Here is a 17,374-nt window from a genome sequence, read left to right as displayed (position 1 = left end):
ATATGGTTTCATTGCACCAAGAAGAAGACAGTGAGCCTGATTGAAGATAAAAAGAAAGGCAAGGCGCAGATGGGCCTAGAAGGGCCTACACTTGTCAGAACCTCCAAAAGACACATCCCACTGGTGAGTTTGCTGTTGTAGCATAAAATGGTGGTCGTGCATTGCTTCATTTGGTCTCTAGCCTTGTGACTAGTCAGGTAGGCAGGCAGGCAGCCAGTCAGTCAGATGAAAATCTGAATTCTAAATCCGGTTGCCTGTTAGTGTTTTCTTGTTTTTAATGCTGTATTTGATGTTAGATGGACTAATATAATTCTGTAAAGGTGATTCTCGTGACATAAGATGTTTCTAGGATGATTTTTAAAGGTGGCATTTCAGGCTGTGCACATCATTTTTGTGGGGAATTCCTACGGTACCATTTTATGTTACAAAATTCATTTTTCCTTGTACTATTTATTTTGTGCATTGGTATAAGTGCTAGCACTAATGGCTAATGGCTTAATGGTGGTTTGTGTGGTTAGCACTTAGATGGCATAGTGGTTGTGATGTATATGAAAGGTTACACTTATAGTGGGTTATTGTTTGGTCTTTACTCAAGTTTTGAAACTGGTACTGTATGTTAGTTGTGTCAAGTTGAGGACAAATTTGCATCAACACTGGCTTTTAGTTTCTGCTACATGGCTTTCTTCTCATAAGTCCCTAGTGGGATAGTGAATAATAAATAAGAGTGGCATATCTACAGGAGGGTGGTCACTAGAGGGGGTGAGAGATGTAATAAGTAGAGTGTGTCAGTTTTCACTAATAAGTTTTGGTAGCTGCTTGAGTAATAATATGGTTATTATATAGCGTTCTGTAGGAAGCAAATCTCTCATTCATTTTCCGATCAGGTTCACATTTATATCAAAAGGAGCATCACAATTTATGTTGTACAGTGGAACCTGTGTATAATGATCACCTTTGGACCAGAAAGTTTGGCCTTTATATACAGGTGGTTGTTGTAGAGGAAATCCTGCATAGTGCAGTCAGCAGCATTTTAGTGGCTATATATGACTATTATAAATAGGTGGTTATTGTATAGAGGCTACTGCCAACTGTAATGTTCCAATTATCAGTAAAGGTGAGCTTGTTATGAATGCTGTTGAAGCAATGAAACCAGATAGATTATATAGTATTCATTGCAAAGCAGGAAGAGTGATGATTGGAGTTTATTGAAATGGTGCCAGTTGTATACAGTTATTCTTGGCTGACCACTGTGCACACTGATTAGACAGGTGACAGACAGCAATGCATACATTTGTATGGGAAAATATTTGGCTGTGGCCATGGCTGTTATACAAAGGTCACTGCTTAATTTAGGTAGCTGTCCACTGTACATTGAAACCTGCAGTAACAGTCACCTTTGAGCCAGAACTTTTGGCCTTTATATTAATTGTATTGAGCGGTGGTGGTGGCTGTTGTATTATCCCATTCGTGGCCAAATTCTCAAGGAATTGCATCATACTAACTGTCCAACACAGAACTACTACTAGCTTTTTATGAACAAGCATTTGATCAATTTCTATTTTGAACAAATGTTTGATCGTCTGCACATTGTGTTCTACCAAACCATTACATTGTAGACTTTATGTGACTACATGGAAATTCCATGAGTTAGCAAATTATCTAAATTCCCTCAGATTGTGCTGTAAATTACAATTTGGTTGTTTAAAAGTTATTTCTCTGTGATTGTTTTTAATGTTCCTATTATTCTGTCAGATTACAAAGGTTGAAAACAATGTATTTCCAAGTCTAGGGAATCAAATTTTGCATCGGATTACAGAGTACAGAGGTATCAGATTACAGGAGTTGTTTTCTATACAAAAGTGTTGGTAAATGACATCTTGGTTGCATTAGAGAAGATCCTGGTCTCAACTGTACTGATAAAACTTACTGTAGTCATAGATATTATACGTAAACGTATCTATGCTGCAGTTAAACATGATGGCCAATAGCTTTTTGTCAATTGTGTATAAGCTTTAGCTGGTGAGAGGCTCCTTGAGGCGTGGGAAATGACAAGCAGGCTCCCAGACCATACTCACTGGCATTGGCTTGTATATTACTTATAGCTGAAGGTGCAAGGTGATAAAATCTCCTATACTTTCATCATCACTGCATTTTGCTCAGTTCCCCATTCAAAGAGTATATCAGACTTCAACAAATGTCGAAGGGAAGCTGTTACACTAAACAAGTTAGGGATTGTGAGTTGCAAGAAATTTATCACTGAATTTCTGCTTTGTGGTTCCATCTCTGTGATTGTCCTACCTTGGAGGGACTGGCTTGGTGATTCTTTGATCTCTAATTCAGCTTAAAATTTCTAGTTTTTCCTTTGACAAATTATATAGGTATGATTTTATTTATGGATGTACAGGCATAATAAGCCATTATCCTTTTAATTACAATTACAATTACAATTATTTGTAGGAATTATTTGTAGTTGTCATACAGGTCTGTAATCATAATATGTTGTATCCTACAATCGTGAAAGTAGCAAAATTCCACAGTTATTAGCCCTAAAATTCACCAGTCCTAGTATTGGCATCTGTTGGAGATCACACTAAGGGAACCTTTGGTGTGGCAGCAGCTGCATAAATTGTGCTATGCCTGTGAGACAAAATCATTATAAAGTTTTAGTGTTGTCTAAAATAAATTTATGGTTTTCTTTTCGGTTGAGATTCACTAATAGACCTACAGTATACCCCTTGCAAAGTACTACCAGAGGATTGTTCTGGGTTTAACCCATGTAGTAATGTGGTACCATTCAACCACACATCATACTCTATGTAGAGAAAGTAAACTCAATGTAAGAAGTTGTTATTGAACCGAAGTCAATTGTTTTTTTTTGTAGCCAACTTTGCACTACAGAATAGTACAGATAGTGTGTTTACATCAATGCAGTAAACCAGTTAGTTATATGTACAACATTTGCACAAGCTTTTCATGGTCGGTTTTTTTTTGGTGTGTGTTCTATTAGGATTTTTTCAAAAAACAAAGGCGATACTTGTTATGAACCCACTATCGTGGTTCATGATAGTAGTACAACTGTATGTGTTAATTATGGTGCATAAACGAATGCTAGAATTGATTGAGCATTCGAATGTTTGAATGAAAAACTGCGGATTCGAATGTTTCTAATATCTAAAACCCACAATCAAAATATTTAATTTATTGAGTCTATTAAAGGAGTAAGACTTTATTGTTGTGAGAATTCTATGTCACTTACTTGTTGAAATACTATTTGATATATAGACAGTAAAGTGAGTGTAAACAATAGTGAAGTGGTAGTTTTATTGCTGTAATCAACCTCACACCTGGAGCGGTCATGTGTAGGGTTTTTGGCTTCACATGCACCTGACTGTAGGAAGTACTTGTTAACAACTTGACACCTGGTGCTTGTTGTGTCCTGTACTATTTTCAGCTGCATGACCTACTTTGGTTAAAATGTCAAAAAAAATTATATACATTGGGTGCCTGCATAATTTTGCTTGAGTTAAATTGAAATATTGGTGTGAAAGTACAGTACTGGAACTGCAATTGTTGTTTAGAGGATTTTAATGTGTTACCCCTTGTTTGCATATGTACTCATCTAACATACTGTAGCTATCAATACTATGTATTGTTTAGATTAGGGCTGAAACAAATACTAATACTCGATGGATTTTGATACTCTGATAGTAGAATTGGTACTCGAGTTTTTGTTAAGATCATGTGACCCAGCTCACATGATGTTTTGCCATCTACAACATGAAGGTAGATTGGCATAATTTTTTTGTAGGAACACTAACATCAGTACTTTAATAACATTGTTGTTATTTGAAAAGCTGTAAACTGTTTAAGGTTAGTATAAAACATGTCCAATGGGTATGACTACAAGTAGCTAGTATTCGTGACTACTCGATCGTTAACTCTAGAGAATACTCAAATACTAAAAACCATGATCATTTCAGCCCTAGCTTGAAGCATGCAGTGTATGTAAATTGTCTGTCTGTGTGTTTGTGCGTGCGTGTGTGTGTGTGTGTGTGTCTAGCTACATGTTTCTTTTGTGCAATGTGTCATTACATTTTCTGAGATGTGTTATTCACCAATAGTGTGTTATTATCCAGGTCAGGTTAATTATTGGCTAAGTAGCTGGTTTTTCCCACTATCTGGTAAACCATAAGTAATTCCTTTGGACAAGTGTTAACATCATAACATAACCTCAATATGTGATCATTATAATTGTTATTGTAAACAAAGATGTTGATCTCACTTTGGTACTAGTAGTAACAAAAGATGGACATGGTAGGAACACACGCATTTTCATTATTCGCCTTAACGTTCTCTTTTCTCCAGACATCGATTTCATGTAGTGCATGTGGAGTACTATAGACCACATACTGTTGTACACATCCTCTAGAAATTTAATGCTTATGTGGAGATTCAGCTGGTATGTCCTAGGTTAGTCGCACAGGCCAGACCCAGTAGTTCAAAGCTTTCAGTATAAGGTGCAGGTGAGCAATGACCATAAAGGCCTACTAACCTGCAAGACTAAAATTGGGGGCATATGCCAATGTGTTAGCTATGTCTGGGCCTGGAAGTTGAGACTATAGTGTACAGAACAATGTTAGGTAGGAAAATTAACTGAAAATGTCTGTGCCCATGTCTCATCTGGCTCTTCCAACTACTCTTTTCATACCATCCTAAGGCTTCCTTTAGGCTCATTGAATACCCTTATGTCTGCTAATTTACAATGAGTCAATATCCAATTATTCACCTTCCAAACCTGAACTCTACAGGTTCATAGCAATAATTATTATAGTCTGTTTGCCTTCACCTGAGCCCTTGTTTCTTGTTAATAACTCATGTTACAAGAGCCAGCTGCTCAAACATTTAGCAGTGCTGTGCAGCCCTTTAAATGCCGGAGCTGTAGCAAAAAAAGTGACTATAGTCATCTGATAATGTTCTTTTCACAATCATGCATTCTCTGTATTCTAATGGTGAGTTTTTAAAAATTGCTAAACATGAAGTCCACTTTGTACACATAGTCATGTCCTCCATACATGCATACCATATGGCTTAACGCATTAGTGGGACAGTACCGTATAGCAGGATTTATTAGTGAGGATTTAATTATAGTAAAAGACACCTATCGCTACAATTAACTACTTTTGTAACGTGATATATAAGAATCATATGACTTAATTACGTGGTATCACGTGATGTACCTTGTGTTTCAGAGTAGTGGTCAGGGATGTCAATTCTGAACTCCTTTTCTAGAAAGAAAGGATCGTTACCCACTCCAAATGGTGCACTGTCTCGCTCAATTCTGTCCAAAGCAACTGTTGCAGCAAACCGTGAAGTTGAACTTGTGTTGCCACAATCCAGCCAGAAACGGAAGTGAAAATTCAAGGGTAACAATGTCTATGATGAGACACTACAAGCAGAAATGGAGAAAATTAATGACATGTCATATCGGGCCGACGGCAGCTGCCAGAAAATTTCAGCTAAACTTGGTACATCTATCAATGAGAGCACGATGAGAGGTATGAAGAAAGCCTATACTGCTGAGCGTCAACAGAAGTGACGAAGAGAAGAAGATTACCTGACAATGACCACTTTGCCATTGAAGAAGCAAGGAAGGCCTGGGCAAAACCCTTCACACAGCAGTTCAGAACTACATTTTGAAGTTGAGAGAGATTGGGTGTCCTGTCAATATGCGTGTTACTATAGCAACAGCAAAGGGTCTAGCCCAAGTGATGGAACCAAGTAGACTATCCAAGAATGGGGGGCCTGCAACTTTATCTGTATCATGGGCAAAGTCTCTTTTGAATAGAATGAACTTTACAAAGAGAAGAGGCTCAACCAAAACTGGCATGGCACCAGATGACTTAGAAAGTGCCAAGAAAACATTCATTTCAGAAGTACTGGAAACCATTGTCCTGAATGATATTCCTGTTGAGCTGATCTTCAACTGGGGATTAACCTGGTTCCTGGTGCATTGTGGACCATTGACAAAAGGGGGAAAAAACGAATTGACATTTCCGGATTTAAGGATAAAAGACAAATTACTGTCGTCATGTGTGGGAGCTTCAAGGGTGAAGTTTTACCTCCACAACTGATTTATGGAGGCAAATCGGATAGGTGTCACCCTCCATTTGATTTCCACGTGACTGGCTGATAAATCGTAGCCTGAAACACTGGTCCAATGAGGGAACAATGCTGAAATATTTATGAAAAGTGATTGTCCCATTTGTAGACTGTGTCTGCCAAGATTTGGGACTAGAGGATGGCCAACCAGCATTAGCTATCTTCGATCATTTTAAGGCCAGATGACTGAGCGAGTCGCACAGGAATTAGAGGAAAACAATATTCATTTGGTGATCATACCGGCTAACTGCACTGGGGACATACAAACAATGGACATTTCCGTAAACAAGGTTGTGACGTAGTTTTTGCGGGCTAAGTTTAGCGAATGGTATTCTGGTGAACTTTCCGAGAAATTTATCAATGGCGATGATGATGATCCTGTGGACATCTCTTCAGCAAGAATGAAATGTGTAGAGAGCACACTGGTTTATGGACCTGATCAAGCACCTACAGGACAACCCACAAATAGTGATTAATGGATTTAAGCATGCTGGGATTCATTGAGGGCTTGGTGTACTAGATGAAGATGAAGATATACCAAGGTACTCCTGTGATGAGGACTTTGAAGATGATGAGTCATCTGATGACGAGTCATCTGACGGATCTGAAGTTGAGATGGATCCACCTACACCATTGCATGTATCTGCTGTGTTTACTGACAGTGTCTGTGAAGGTAAATTCTTACCAGTGGAATGATAGCCACTACTAGTGAGATCCTTGAATTGTGCTAAAACGCTATTGTTAAACAATGATTCATTTTAATATGTATACAAGTATTAGAGAGGTGGTGCTGAACTTGATATTCTCCATGTAGCAGCTATATGCCACAAACACCTTTATATGTGACCATCTCAGCGAAAACCTGTCTAGTTCGCACAACCTCCAAATTTTTTTTTAATTTCTCAACATTATCTGCATTGTCCAAGGAATGGTTCACCAAAGTTTCAGCCTTCTGTAGTGAGTACCTTTGGAATTACAGTGCTAGAAAGTAGGAAGAACAAGGAAATCGATTTGTACAGTGACTATACTAAAAATAAACTACAGGAACTTACATTCGAAGCCATAACTTCCATTTGGATTAGTCTACAATGTTGGGATTTGGCTTACAATGTTCACCATGGATTGGCAGATCAACCAAGGTATAGTTTTAGCCCTGCAGTCACTTGCGCATAGTCGTATGAAGGCGGTTTTGTTGAAGAAATGGCAACGACTTTGTTTACGTCTACCGCATTGTAAACAAACGCATGTGACATGCAAACCATTGAGGCTACAGAAAGATTTTCTAACTCCCCATGAGTAGGCGAATAAGATGGTGTATAATTTTAAGTCTTTCTTCATTGAGTACTGGCCTGATAAAAACTTACGTATTTTTTCTTGTAGCATGTGTAATTTTACGAATTATTTTTAAACTTCGATTTTCTCACTGCATATGCTTGTGTGAACTAGGCAGGTTTTCACTGAGATGGTCACATATAAATATTCCAGGGACTTATATATTATAGCACTGCCATGTATGTGTATGGAAATACACTGTAAAGCATGAGGGGTGTGTCAAGTGCTAATGCAGCATGAGGCAAAGCTGAGTGCTGTATTTGCCTTGAGACCCCTTCCCCCTGAGTGTTAGGCAGTGCTTTAAGTGTTATATTGTACTTTCTGGTGGTATATGTTAGTCTTGCTTGGAGTGGTCATATTGAAGTGCCCAAACTCCTTCAGTTTTTGGTGATCAGACTATCGGTAAGCGTTCAGCTGGTAGGATTAGTTTGGCTAGTTTTCACAATCTATAATGCCATTCACGTGATCATGACCATTCGTACTGACTGAGTGGGGTTATTTCATGACATTTCAAGTTAAAACTACAAAAAGGATATGGAGTAGTTTTTAAGGCTGTTTTAATTCATACTTCCTTCATAAGAGCTTAGGTTAAAATTCAGTGCTGTGTAAAATTATCATCGATGATTTCCAATAACCATGCATTGACCATGTGTTTCACCAATAGAACTGATGATTCAACAACAACTGTAGTTGTTGTAGATGGCTCCACTGTTCATCACTGCACAGCAGCTCTTGTCTTCTTTGTTTGAACAAATGATTAATAATGACCAGTGGTGTGCAGCCACTAATCCATCATGGTTATATATCTCAAACAGTAAAAAAGATGGCAACTCTTAAGTCTCATCAGCAATCATTATTTACTAGATTATTCCAATCACTATAGTGGCTTTTAAATAACTGCAGCCTTCTTAGATCAGATGTTGTGTGTAAGGTTGCTACACTGTAAGAAAAGATATGGATTAAAAAGTTGAGTATGCTATTTAATGCCATTAGTAACAAACTAGTGTATACAAACTAAGCCTCTCTTCTTTAACCAGGAGTACAGTGGATTTATACTGGTAGGACAACAAAAACAGAGCACCATGAGGTAGTCAAAATCCTGTGTTTGAATCCAGTTTGTATAAGACAATTACACTTGATATTTATATAAAGCTGAAAAGCCCTCTGATCGATTGGCTGATTGATAATTCAACTCCAAACAGCCATTTTTCCTACCAGAGTGACATAGTTACAGGGTATACTGATACTTGAGGGCATGTCTATGTAACGGACATCGTATATGTGTATGTTCCGATCTAGAGGACATTTATAATAACTAAATATTGTATTCATCATTATTTTGTACTGCATTTTCACTGTTACTGTAGGTGAAATGTTGAAAGTAACTATTGCTTGAGCTCAATCCCAATTACTTGTGGCTCCCTTGCACTGAGTGACACTACAACTGATACAGTGTAATGTGATTCTATAATCCATTGACTTATGCAGACTTAACTAGCTTCAGCTCTTACCATTTATGTCATTCTTTATTTACTTAATATGATAGAAAACTTTGGTTGTATAAAACATTGGCAAATTGTCCTTTAATTCGCCAAAGTTTTTTTCTGCCAAACCAATTCACAAAAGTATTTTTTTGTCAGCTATTTGCCAAAGTTTTTTGCTGTTAAAGTTTCTTACTATATGGCATTGCTTTACAATATCATGCAATAGGGAATTTGAGGGTCAGCAGGCAACAAGTCCCAACTATTTACATTAGTTACAACTTGCCTACTGTAAAATACAAACACTAATAAAATAAACATACAAGAGAATGAAAATTTTGTGAATATTTTGAATAAAGTGTGCAGGCGAAAGTAGTCTCGTGCCCAGCCGGGCTCGCGCTAATGCGCAAACACCGTCTGGTGACAATGCTCGAGTTTCTTGGGCCCGGAAGTGCGATCCAGCCAAAATATTGACTGGCCAATCAGAATCGAGGAGTTGCACAATCGCATGAATGTATTGGAAGTGGACGAAAAAGCAGACTATTTAAAGCCGTTTATTAGAAGTTACTCCCCTAGGCTATTCAAGACGTTTGTTGTCAAGTTGTTTTTTCAGTCTCACCTTGTGAATCATGACTCGACGTTTCACCAGAAATGATACACTATCCTCTACTAATACGATAAATGAAGAAATCGCATTAAGTAAATGTCCTGTTTTGAGATTTACTGTATTCCTAGCCATTTTCGAATGGTATTTCAGTGTTTTAAAACGATTATGCAACTCCTCGATTCTGATTGGCCAGCCAATATTTTGGCTGGATCGCACTTCCGGGCCCAAGAAACTCGAGCATTGTCACCAGACGGTGTTTGCGCATTAGCGCGAGCCCGGCTGGGCACGAGGCTAGACGAAAAGGGGAATCTAGCTTGGTTTAGCCTTAAAATTAAGTTAAGAACACTTACAACAAGAATATGAATAATTCAGGTTGCAGTTTACAATGAGATTGATGTATCTTGTCTGTGCCACTACAGCATTGACTGACTCATAACCCATAAGCTAATTCCCCTCCCTGGATAAGGCCAGGCAAACTTCATTAATTGTTTCTCATCCCCGCCTGTACCCACCGCCTCTAATTTCATTATTACTGTTAGCTATCACTAATTGACGTATTTTGATGGAAAGAAGGCTGGCATTTCACAGCACAGCAAATGTCACTTACACCTCAGAAACAGTAGTAAAATGTAAATAATAGTCTTTAAAAGGCATTTATAGTAACAGACAGCTTAATTTGGAGGATTTTCCTTAATAATGAATAATAAAAAATGACCTCCCTCGCATGGATATCCAAATTTTTGTGGATGAGAAACAAGTAATATTTAAAGTGTTCTGGTTTCTGGCCAGTATAAGAACAAATAAATATGTACTGTCATGTTTTAAAAAAAGGAAAACTGTCATGTTCTATTATTCCATATTCTCCAGTTTTCTCTTGCATATATGCAGGCCCACTATGACAGCTCAAGTGTCTAGTCACCTCTGTTATATCCTGCACTTGCATTAAAATAGCTACACCGCGCAAACTCGCCCCGCCCACCCCAATTCCAAGAATTGGGGTGGGCACGAGCGGCACAAGACTATTATACTAGAAACGAGACGGTTCTAGCTAGTCTCTAGCCATAAGGAACTTGCTTTAAGACGGATTGCAATTCTCACATGCAGTATAACGGGGAAAAAAGATTATAGCAGAAAAGGTTGATAGCTTAAAGGGTTGAGCTATGCAAACCTTTATAACCACAAAACCTCATGTGCGCATGAAGGAAGGTGTGGCTAGCTATAGAGAGAAAGAATACTGCAAAAAGTGAGGAAAGTTTCTATAGTTCTGATATTTAAACGGGGATCAATTATTCATCACTCCATGGGTGCATGGCTGGAGTGATGAACCCTTTTTACTGCATTTGCGTGGAGAGTGAACCGTCATTAATGAAGCTTCAAACGGCATGAAAATAATGTGGCATATCCTCTAATATACTGCTTATCCTACAATGTAACTTTGACGTATGTTTTGGTACTTGAATGTTGCGTGTATCCATGCATGTAATCAATTTCCTAGTCTCGTGTGGGCTCACAAGTCTTGATTGCGTTGTATCGATTTCCTTGTTGTCTGCAGGCTATATTGTACTCTTGCGTTAATTCCCACTTTTATGGCATCAGGAGCTCGTAAGTGCCGAAGCGCGCTAGCTGCTGCACACTAAAACAAGTGTGCTATTATACCACGTACCCATGTTTATAATAGCATATAGCCCAAGTAGACTCTATTTCGAGGGTGAAAATTTTTGCTTCATGCATGGTTTCGATTATTTTAATACTATTTGGGCCGAATTGTTTGCAAATCAGCAAAAAAAAATTTTTTTAGTTAACCACATTTCTCATGGGTTTGTCTGCAATTCCATATATGTAGATACTGGCATATATACCTCGTGATCACCTTTTAGTTGAAAGCGTCGATTGATGTGCGATAGCTTGCAAAGCAGCTGAGCAACGCTCGTTGCTGATCGCGTACGAGTCGCCTTGACGATTAGTCTGGTGCAGGTCCAGCCTTTAAAAGTCAAGCTCTTCGTATGGATAGAAAGTTTGTTGTTCTTTATTGTTGCTTTGTAGCAAGCCTGTGACATTCTAGCGAGTTGCATTCTGGTTTTATACACAGAGCTAAGCACCTATTTATATTCACGCATGCAGGCACGTTCTGAAATGGTTCTTCGGTGTTTGTAGCCACCACTATTTATGCAGTACGAAAGGTTTTGGTTTATTTTTACAATGACTTGTATTGGCTATACGCTGCAAAAGTTGCTACTTTCTGTAAGTATACCTTGATGGTTCTAGCTCACGATGGCGTACGAAATCGGTCGAACCGAAAGTTTGCAGTTGGAGTAGTCTCGCGGCGCCCGACCCTAAAATGAGGGTCTGGTGAAACTGTGTACAAAAAGTTTGGCGCTGCCGGAATGTTGGAAGCTCCAATCAGATCGCTCTATTTCAAATTGATTATGTAATGCGTACATTTCAAAAGATTCGCGGCTTAAGGTTAATTACATCCGGTGACTCTGCTGCTTAAACTCATTGAGAAAACAGTCATACAATTCTGTTGGGTTCGTTTTAATGTTGAATAAATAAAGTAGCGCTATTAGTTTGATGATGCTGTAAGCGGATCTGGTTGAATGGATGTTGTGACGTAAACAGTGCACTTACGTAACACGTCATCCAATAAACATTCCAGAGCTCAAACTTTTTGTACAGTTTCACCAGACCCTCTTTTTAGGGTCGGGCGCCCAGAGACTACAGTTGGGGTAGCTATCCTTGCAAAAGTATATTGCTCGGTATATCCATAGATCCTTTACACTATATCGCAAACATGAGTGCAGTATAACTGATGGGCGCACTCATCTCCGAAGCTACCTTCATGGCATGCATGTACGCGTCCAGTAATGTACTCGTATGTGACAGTTTATCGTTATTGTAAACGGGGAAAGCTTCGCGGTTAAGGCTATTCGTGGTGAAAGTTTCGCGGTAAAGCTCAAACATAGTACTGTATTATTGAGGGGAAACTTTCGCGGTTTGCTTTGAAACAATTTCGCGTTTACTGTAATTAGCTTGATAGCCATGTGGGAAGTTAGGATCCATCTATTAACAGTTTTAAAGTTTCACCAATGTACATTTACAAGGCGCATTTCGTGCGATATCGTTTGGTCGCGTGATCGAACTGTTTGTGTTGTAGCTAGTTATTTGATATTGTCATAGATAATAGAGTAAAAGGAATAGGAAACGCAAGCGACTTCCGCTTTGATTTCCGTTACGCGTGACTTGAAAGGACAAGACAGTTATGTGCTCAAGCATATACGTATTTTGTAACGTCATGTTATTGCGTTTCCTATCCCTTATACCATAGATACTTATACTCTATTATCTATGATATTGTGTATCGAGTAAAAATTAAACAACTGTTTTCTTTTGTAGCTTCACGAGTTACTGTGTACCTGGGAACATTGTGGTAACTGTTTTAGAACTGTAAATGGCCGCTGGAAGATCGACTATTCGTGCTGGTTACGATGCCAATTTCGAGAGGATATTCGTGCGGAAGAATCCAGAACCACTCAGGGAATTGGAAGTGGAACAATATCGTTGTTTTATATGCAGGTAAATGTTATAGAAATAACTGTTGGGTATGTAGCTAGCTGTGCGGTACCTAAGTAGCTGGCTACCAGTTGCGCGAGATTAATACCTGAGCTACTGTGTTGGCTTGTCGTTCATTTGATGAGTAGATTTATAGCGCGTCACTCTAAACCATAAGCCACAGAAATGGGAATAATAACTAGCGTACCAGAATGTGGTACCAATTATCTAGTCTCGCGTAGCCAGACCCACTCTTCGCGCGGCGCTTACTGATTAATAATTATAAGCGCCTAGCTGCGAGAGGGACTGGTATAGTTCGAATAGTAAAGTTGTTCTGACACCCTGAGCTTTTTCAGGGTGATAATGAAACACCTGGTTAACTTTCATCGCGCCACATTGCGGGTTGTTAGCAAATTCCTTTCTCTATGTAATAGTTTAATAGACACTCGCAATAGGTGTCTTCGAGGATTTAAAACCATCGGTGACGTCAATAATTACCTCGGCGCAACGCCTATTGTGAGTGTCTAAGTGTTTTAGACAATGGCGTAGAAGCAGTGAGTTAGTATAGAGAGTTCCCATTGTAAACACCTAGGGTGTTTCAGCGAGCAAAAGATGTGAGGTCGCGCAAGCTCGCGCGCAAGCCATGAAGCGCGAATAACTGAAGGTTTGTAAAGTCGATAAAAAGTATGGTTGAGGCATCATAGATACGTGTGAATGGCAGCAAATGGGAATAGCCAGTGCCAACATGGCTGTCTTGCATGGTTTACAGAGCGTGCTTTAATATGGCGAAGGCCACAAACTGAATTAATGGCTTGTACCACGATGGTCTATAAATCCGCTGAGCTACCCACGATAACAGCGTACCTGAGTGTAATTTATTTGTAATAATCTGCTCGCAATCGCTTGGTGTTTACTGATGTGCGAAATACTAATTGTCCACAAAAGGCTAATTGCATTACTGTAGGCCACATTGTGGTTGTAAACAACTGTCGACTTGGGTGTCTTACTGGAAGACACCTGATACCAGGTTTCTTCGCAAATAAGAGACCTCCACACATCAAACGAAACGCTGCATACCATTGTCTAATGACAGTAAGCCACTAGTCCACAATATGACATGGCGTGATGAAAGTTAACCAGGTGTTTCATTATCACCCTGAAAAAGCTCAGGGTGTCAGAACTATTCGAACTATACCAGACCCTCTCACAGCTAGGTGCTTATAATTATCAATCGATAAGCGCCGCACGAAGAGTGGGTCTGGCTACCAATTATCCAGGTGGACGCGGTCAAGTGGCTGTCAGGAGGTCGCCCACTATTGTAATTAAAATTGTTTTCTCTACAGATTATAACAAGTGAGGCATAGACCTATGTTCTTGCTAAGACCATCTCATCTTCAGTGTTATGTATAGAGGTTATTCAGGGGGGGTGGCACAGGGCAGCATCACATTAATGTATCATTAACTCGCATACATGTGAGGACGCCATTTTAGTAGAAATGTTCCAGTGAAGTACAGTAGTATTTGAGTATTCTAAGTACTTCCCTTAGCTTATATATAGACAAAGAAAAGAAGACATGAGAATAAAAGGAAAACTGTGAGATGTACCAAAGATGCTTTTGTTTTACAATAACCCAGTGGACGAAGAATTGAGGAGTAGAGGTATATAACCAATGTCAGTGGACACCTTCTAATACACTGTAACATGAAATTCTCATGTCAGACAGAAACAGTAAAGATCCTTTGTAGTATGGTCCTAGCATAGTTAAGAACGTGGAATGCACAGAAAATGGTGCCTTTGAAGAGACATTGCTGCAGTAAACCATTACTAAATAATATATCAAAGGAGGCAAGCTGACATAAGTGACAAACTATAGTTGCTGCTAGTGCAACTGCTGAGGTGAAACTCCAACCCTGTATATTACAGGGATGTACATTACAGCATAGTGAAACAGACCGATTAGTCCATTCAGCATGAGGATTCACTGTCCTGACCAGTACCAGCAATGTCACTCTTACTCTCTAAGCAGCAGTACAAATCTTTGGCACATCCCACAATTTTCATTTTATCCTCATATATACCTCAATACCTCTTTTTCTTCATCAAAAGCCTGGGGAAGTAGTCTACTTACAGAATACTCGAACACTACTGTATTTCACTAGTTTCTACTCAAAACGGCATCTGCATGCGCGTATGCGAGTTAATGACACGTAAACATGATGTTGCCATGTCCCCTGCATAACTTCTGTATGACATCTGTTAAATGAGAACCATATATAAATCCACAGGCTTCCCTTGAATTTACAGGAAGGGTGTTAATATGCTTTGGCTTGCATACTAACTTTCAAGGGGCTACTCAAAGTCACCACCTCTTAAAGTGTTAACTCACTCAATCAGCACTTATATTATAAGCATGAATTTACTATAATATCCAGAAGGACTTGTGGCTGTTATTTTTGATGGCTCGTGCTTGAATTTAGACACTTTCTTCTATTTCCGTATGATACAAAATTTTGGCGGGAGAGAATTTGGTGAAATGACCTCAATTTGCCAAAATATTCTTGTCCAATTTTTAGCCAACTAAATAGAGAGAATGCAGTATGACACAAGCATTCGCCAAAATATTATCTGCCAAATTCTATCTAGAGTAAAATCGCCTAAATTTTGTCTCGCCAAAATTTGTATCATACAGTATTTACTCTTGATTATAGGTTATAAGGTTTCTAATAACAAGGGCACCCGTTATCCACTTGACTGCCACCTTATTAGATACTGTACCTTTGTTTTCCCATTTGTTGTAGTAGATGTAAGGGATAGTCACTACCAATAGAAGGACCATTTGTGGCAGGGACAAAACTGAATCAAGTGATCAACTTCATGATCAAGATGTCCTTGAAATGGGAAATCAAGCACCCCACAAAGCCAACTTGTAGCAAAACAAGAATTTACAAGGTTTCTATGCTACATAGTCAAAGTGCATTAATGCACCCTTTTTAGTTGTATTATTTGTCGATAGCAAATCGTAATCCTGATGGCAAATGGTTTTACAGGACTATTGGTAGTGACTACCCCTTGTAGAAGTCGAGCTCCACTGGGAAAATAACATGTCTGGTGCTCACCCCTCTGCATACAGTATGCAGAGAACTCCACAATCAAACCACATGTATAATAATGTTCTAGGCACCTTTTGTATTAATCCACAAGTATACAAAAAAATTGGAATTTTCAACTATAGAGTAGGGACCATACCTCATTGATAAAAAGTACTGAAATAAACTGGATTAGTGCATGATATTAATTCACAGTAAAGCAATAAGAAATGTTATATCCCTACTGTGCTCAAGATACCATAATGGAAATGCACAGTAGGGATATAACACTTGTTGTTTTATTGTGATATAATATCCAGCTTGTTTTAGTACTTTTTATTGATGTGCTATGATCCCTACTCTAGTTGAAAATTCCTTGTTTACTGAAAAGTGAAGTATCCACTGTGCTTTGTTGTCAGCTATGTTCAACACGTTACACAGCATTATGAATCAAGAACTGATTGAATAGCACCACTGCAATCAAAGTTGCCACTATGAATAATACGGATGATTTTTTGTTACGATCGTCATGTGCTACCGCCAAATCGACACCTTTTGCTGTCAGCAGAAATGAATGGGACACAAAGGAGGACACCAGTAAGTCCATGAAGAATGCATAGCATGTACTGCGGTATGCGAAAAAGCACATGTCTGGCTGAAGCAACATTGAACAGTGAAAAAATCAAGCTTGTAGCCTTAGCCGTTATTGAGTTTCGCTTGTCTGAAGGCATCAGTCAGTAGAAAATTCCGTTTAATAAATTGTGTAGCAACTTGTTAAAAACATTTCGGGTCGATCTGAAGGCTTGTTTGGGCTTAGTTTTACCTAACCAATACTGCCTCAACGTCGTCAGGGAAATTTAAGCTGGTTTTTGAGTGAAGTTTTTCATGGGCCATGCCCACACTTTTGTGGTCCCTACTAGTACAGTACTGTTGTAGTGTATGATTACTTTGTTTATTTAAAGTACCATAATCGTCACCATTATTGTAATATAGATAATGTATGTCACATGGATTGTTTCGCTGTGTGTAAACTTTATGGCCTCAACAGGTGGAAGATTTTGCTATTCTTGTAACCAGCAAATTAGTGTTTGTTGTTTACAGCTGGGTTAGTTACTATCTATTCTAATTGGAGGCTCTGGGTAGGGATGCTGGAGAGCAG

General features: G+C 38.8%; 1 protein-coding gene across 5 annotated transcripts in view; it reads left to right on the top strand.

The window, feature by feature from the left end:
• Positions 1–17,374, top strand: part of LOC136246744 (uncharacterized) — a 59,076-nt gene that overhangs the window by 13,668 nt on the left and 28,034 nt on the right. Inside the window, exons 2-3 of one of the 5 annotated variants that reach the window (XM_066038302.1) lie at positions 3,658–3,783; positions 12,973–13,152. In XM_066038302.1, the coding sequence (XP_065894374.1) occupies positions 13,028–13,152 (125 nt within the window). In that variant the 5' untranslated portion in view covers positions 3,658–3,783; positions 12,973–13,027. Of the gene's footprint in view, positions 1–3,657; positions 3,784–3,841; positions 3,871–10,798; positions 10,823–11,464; positions 11,594–12,972; positions 13,153–17,374 lie in introns of those variants that run through there. The other 4 variants (XM_066038305.1, XM_066038304.1, XM_066038303.1 and 1 more) reach the window with 4 other exon arrangements.

The sequence above is a fragment of the Dysidea avara genome, chromosome 2 (genome assembly GCF_963678975.1).
Source record: "Dysidea avara chromosome 2, odDysAvar1.4, whole genome shotgun sequence".
Lineage (NCBI taxonomy): Eukaryota > Metazoa > Porifera > Demospongiae > Dictyoceratida > Dysideidae > Dysidea > Dysidea avara.
Note: the sequence above shows the minus strand (reverse complement) of the source record. Positions and strands in the feature narration are given on the sequence as shown.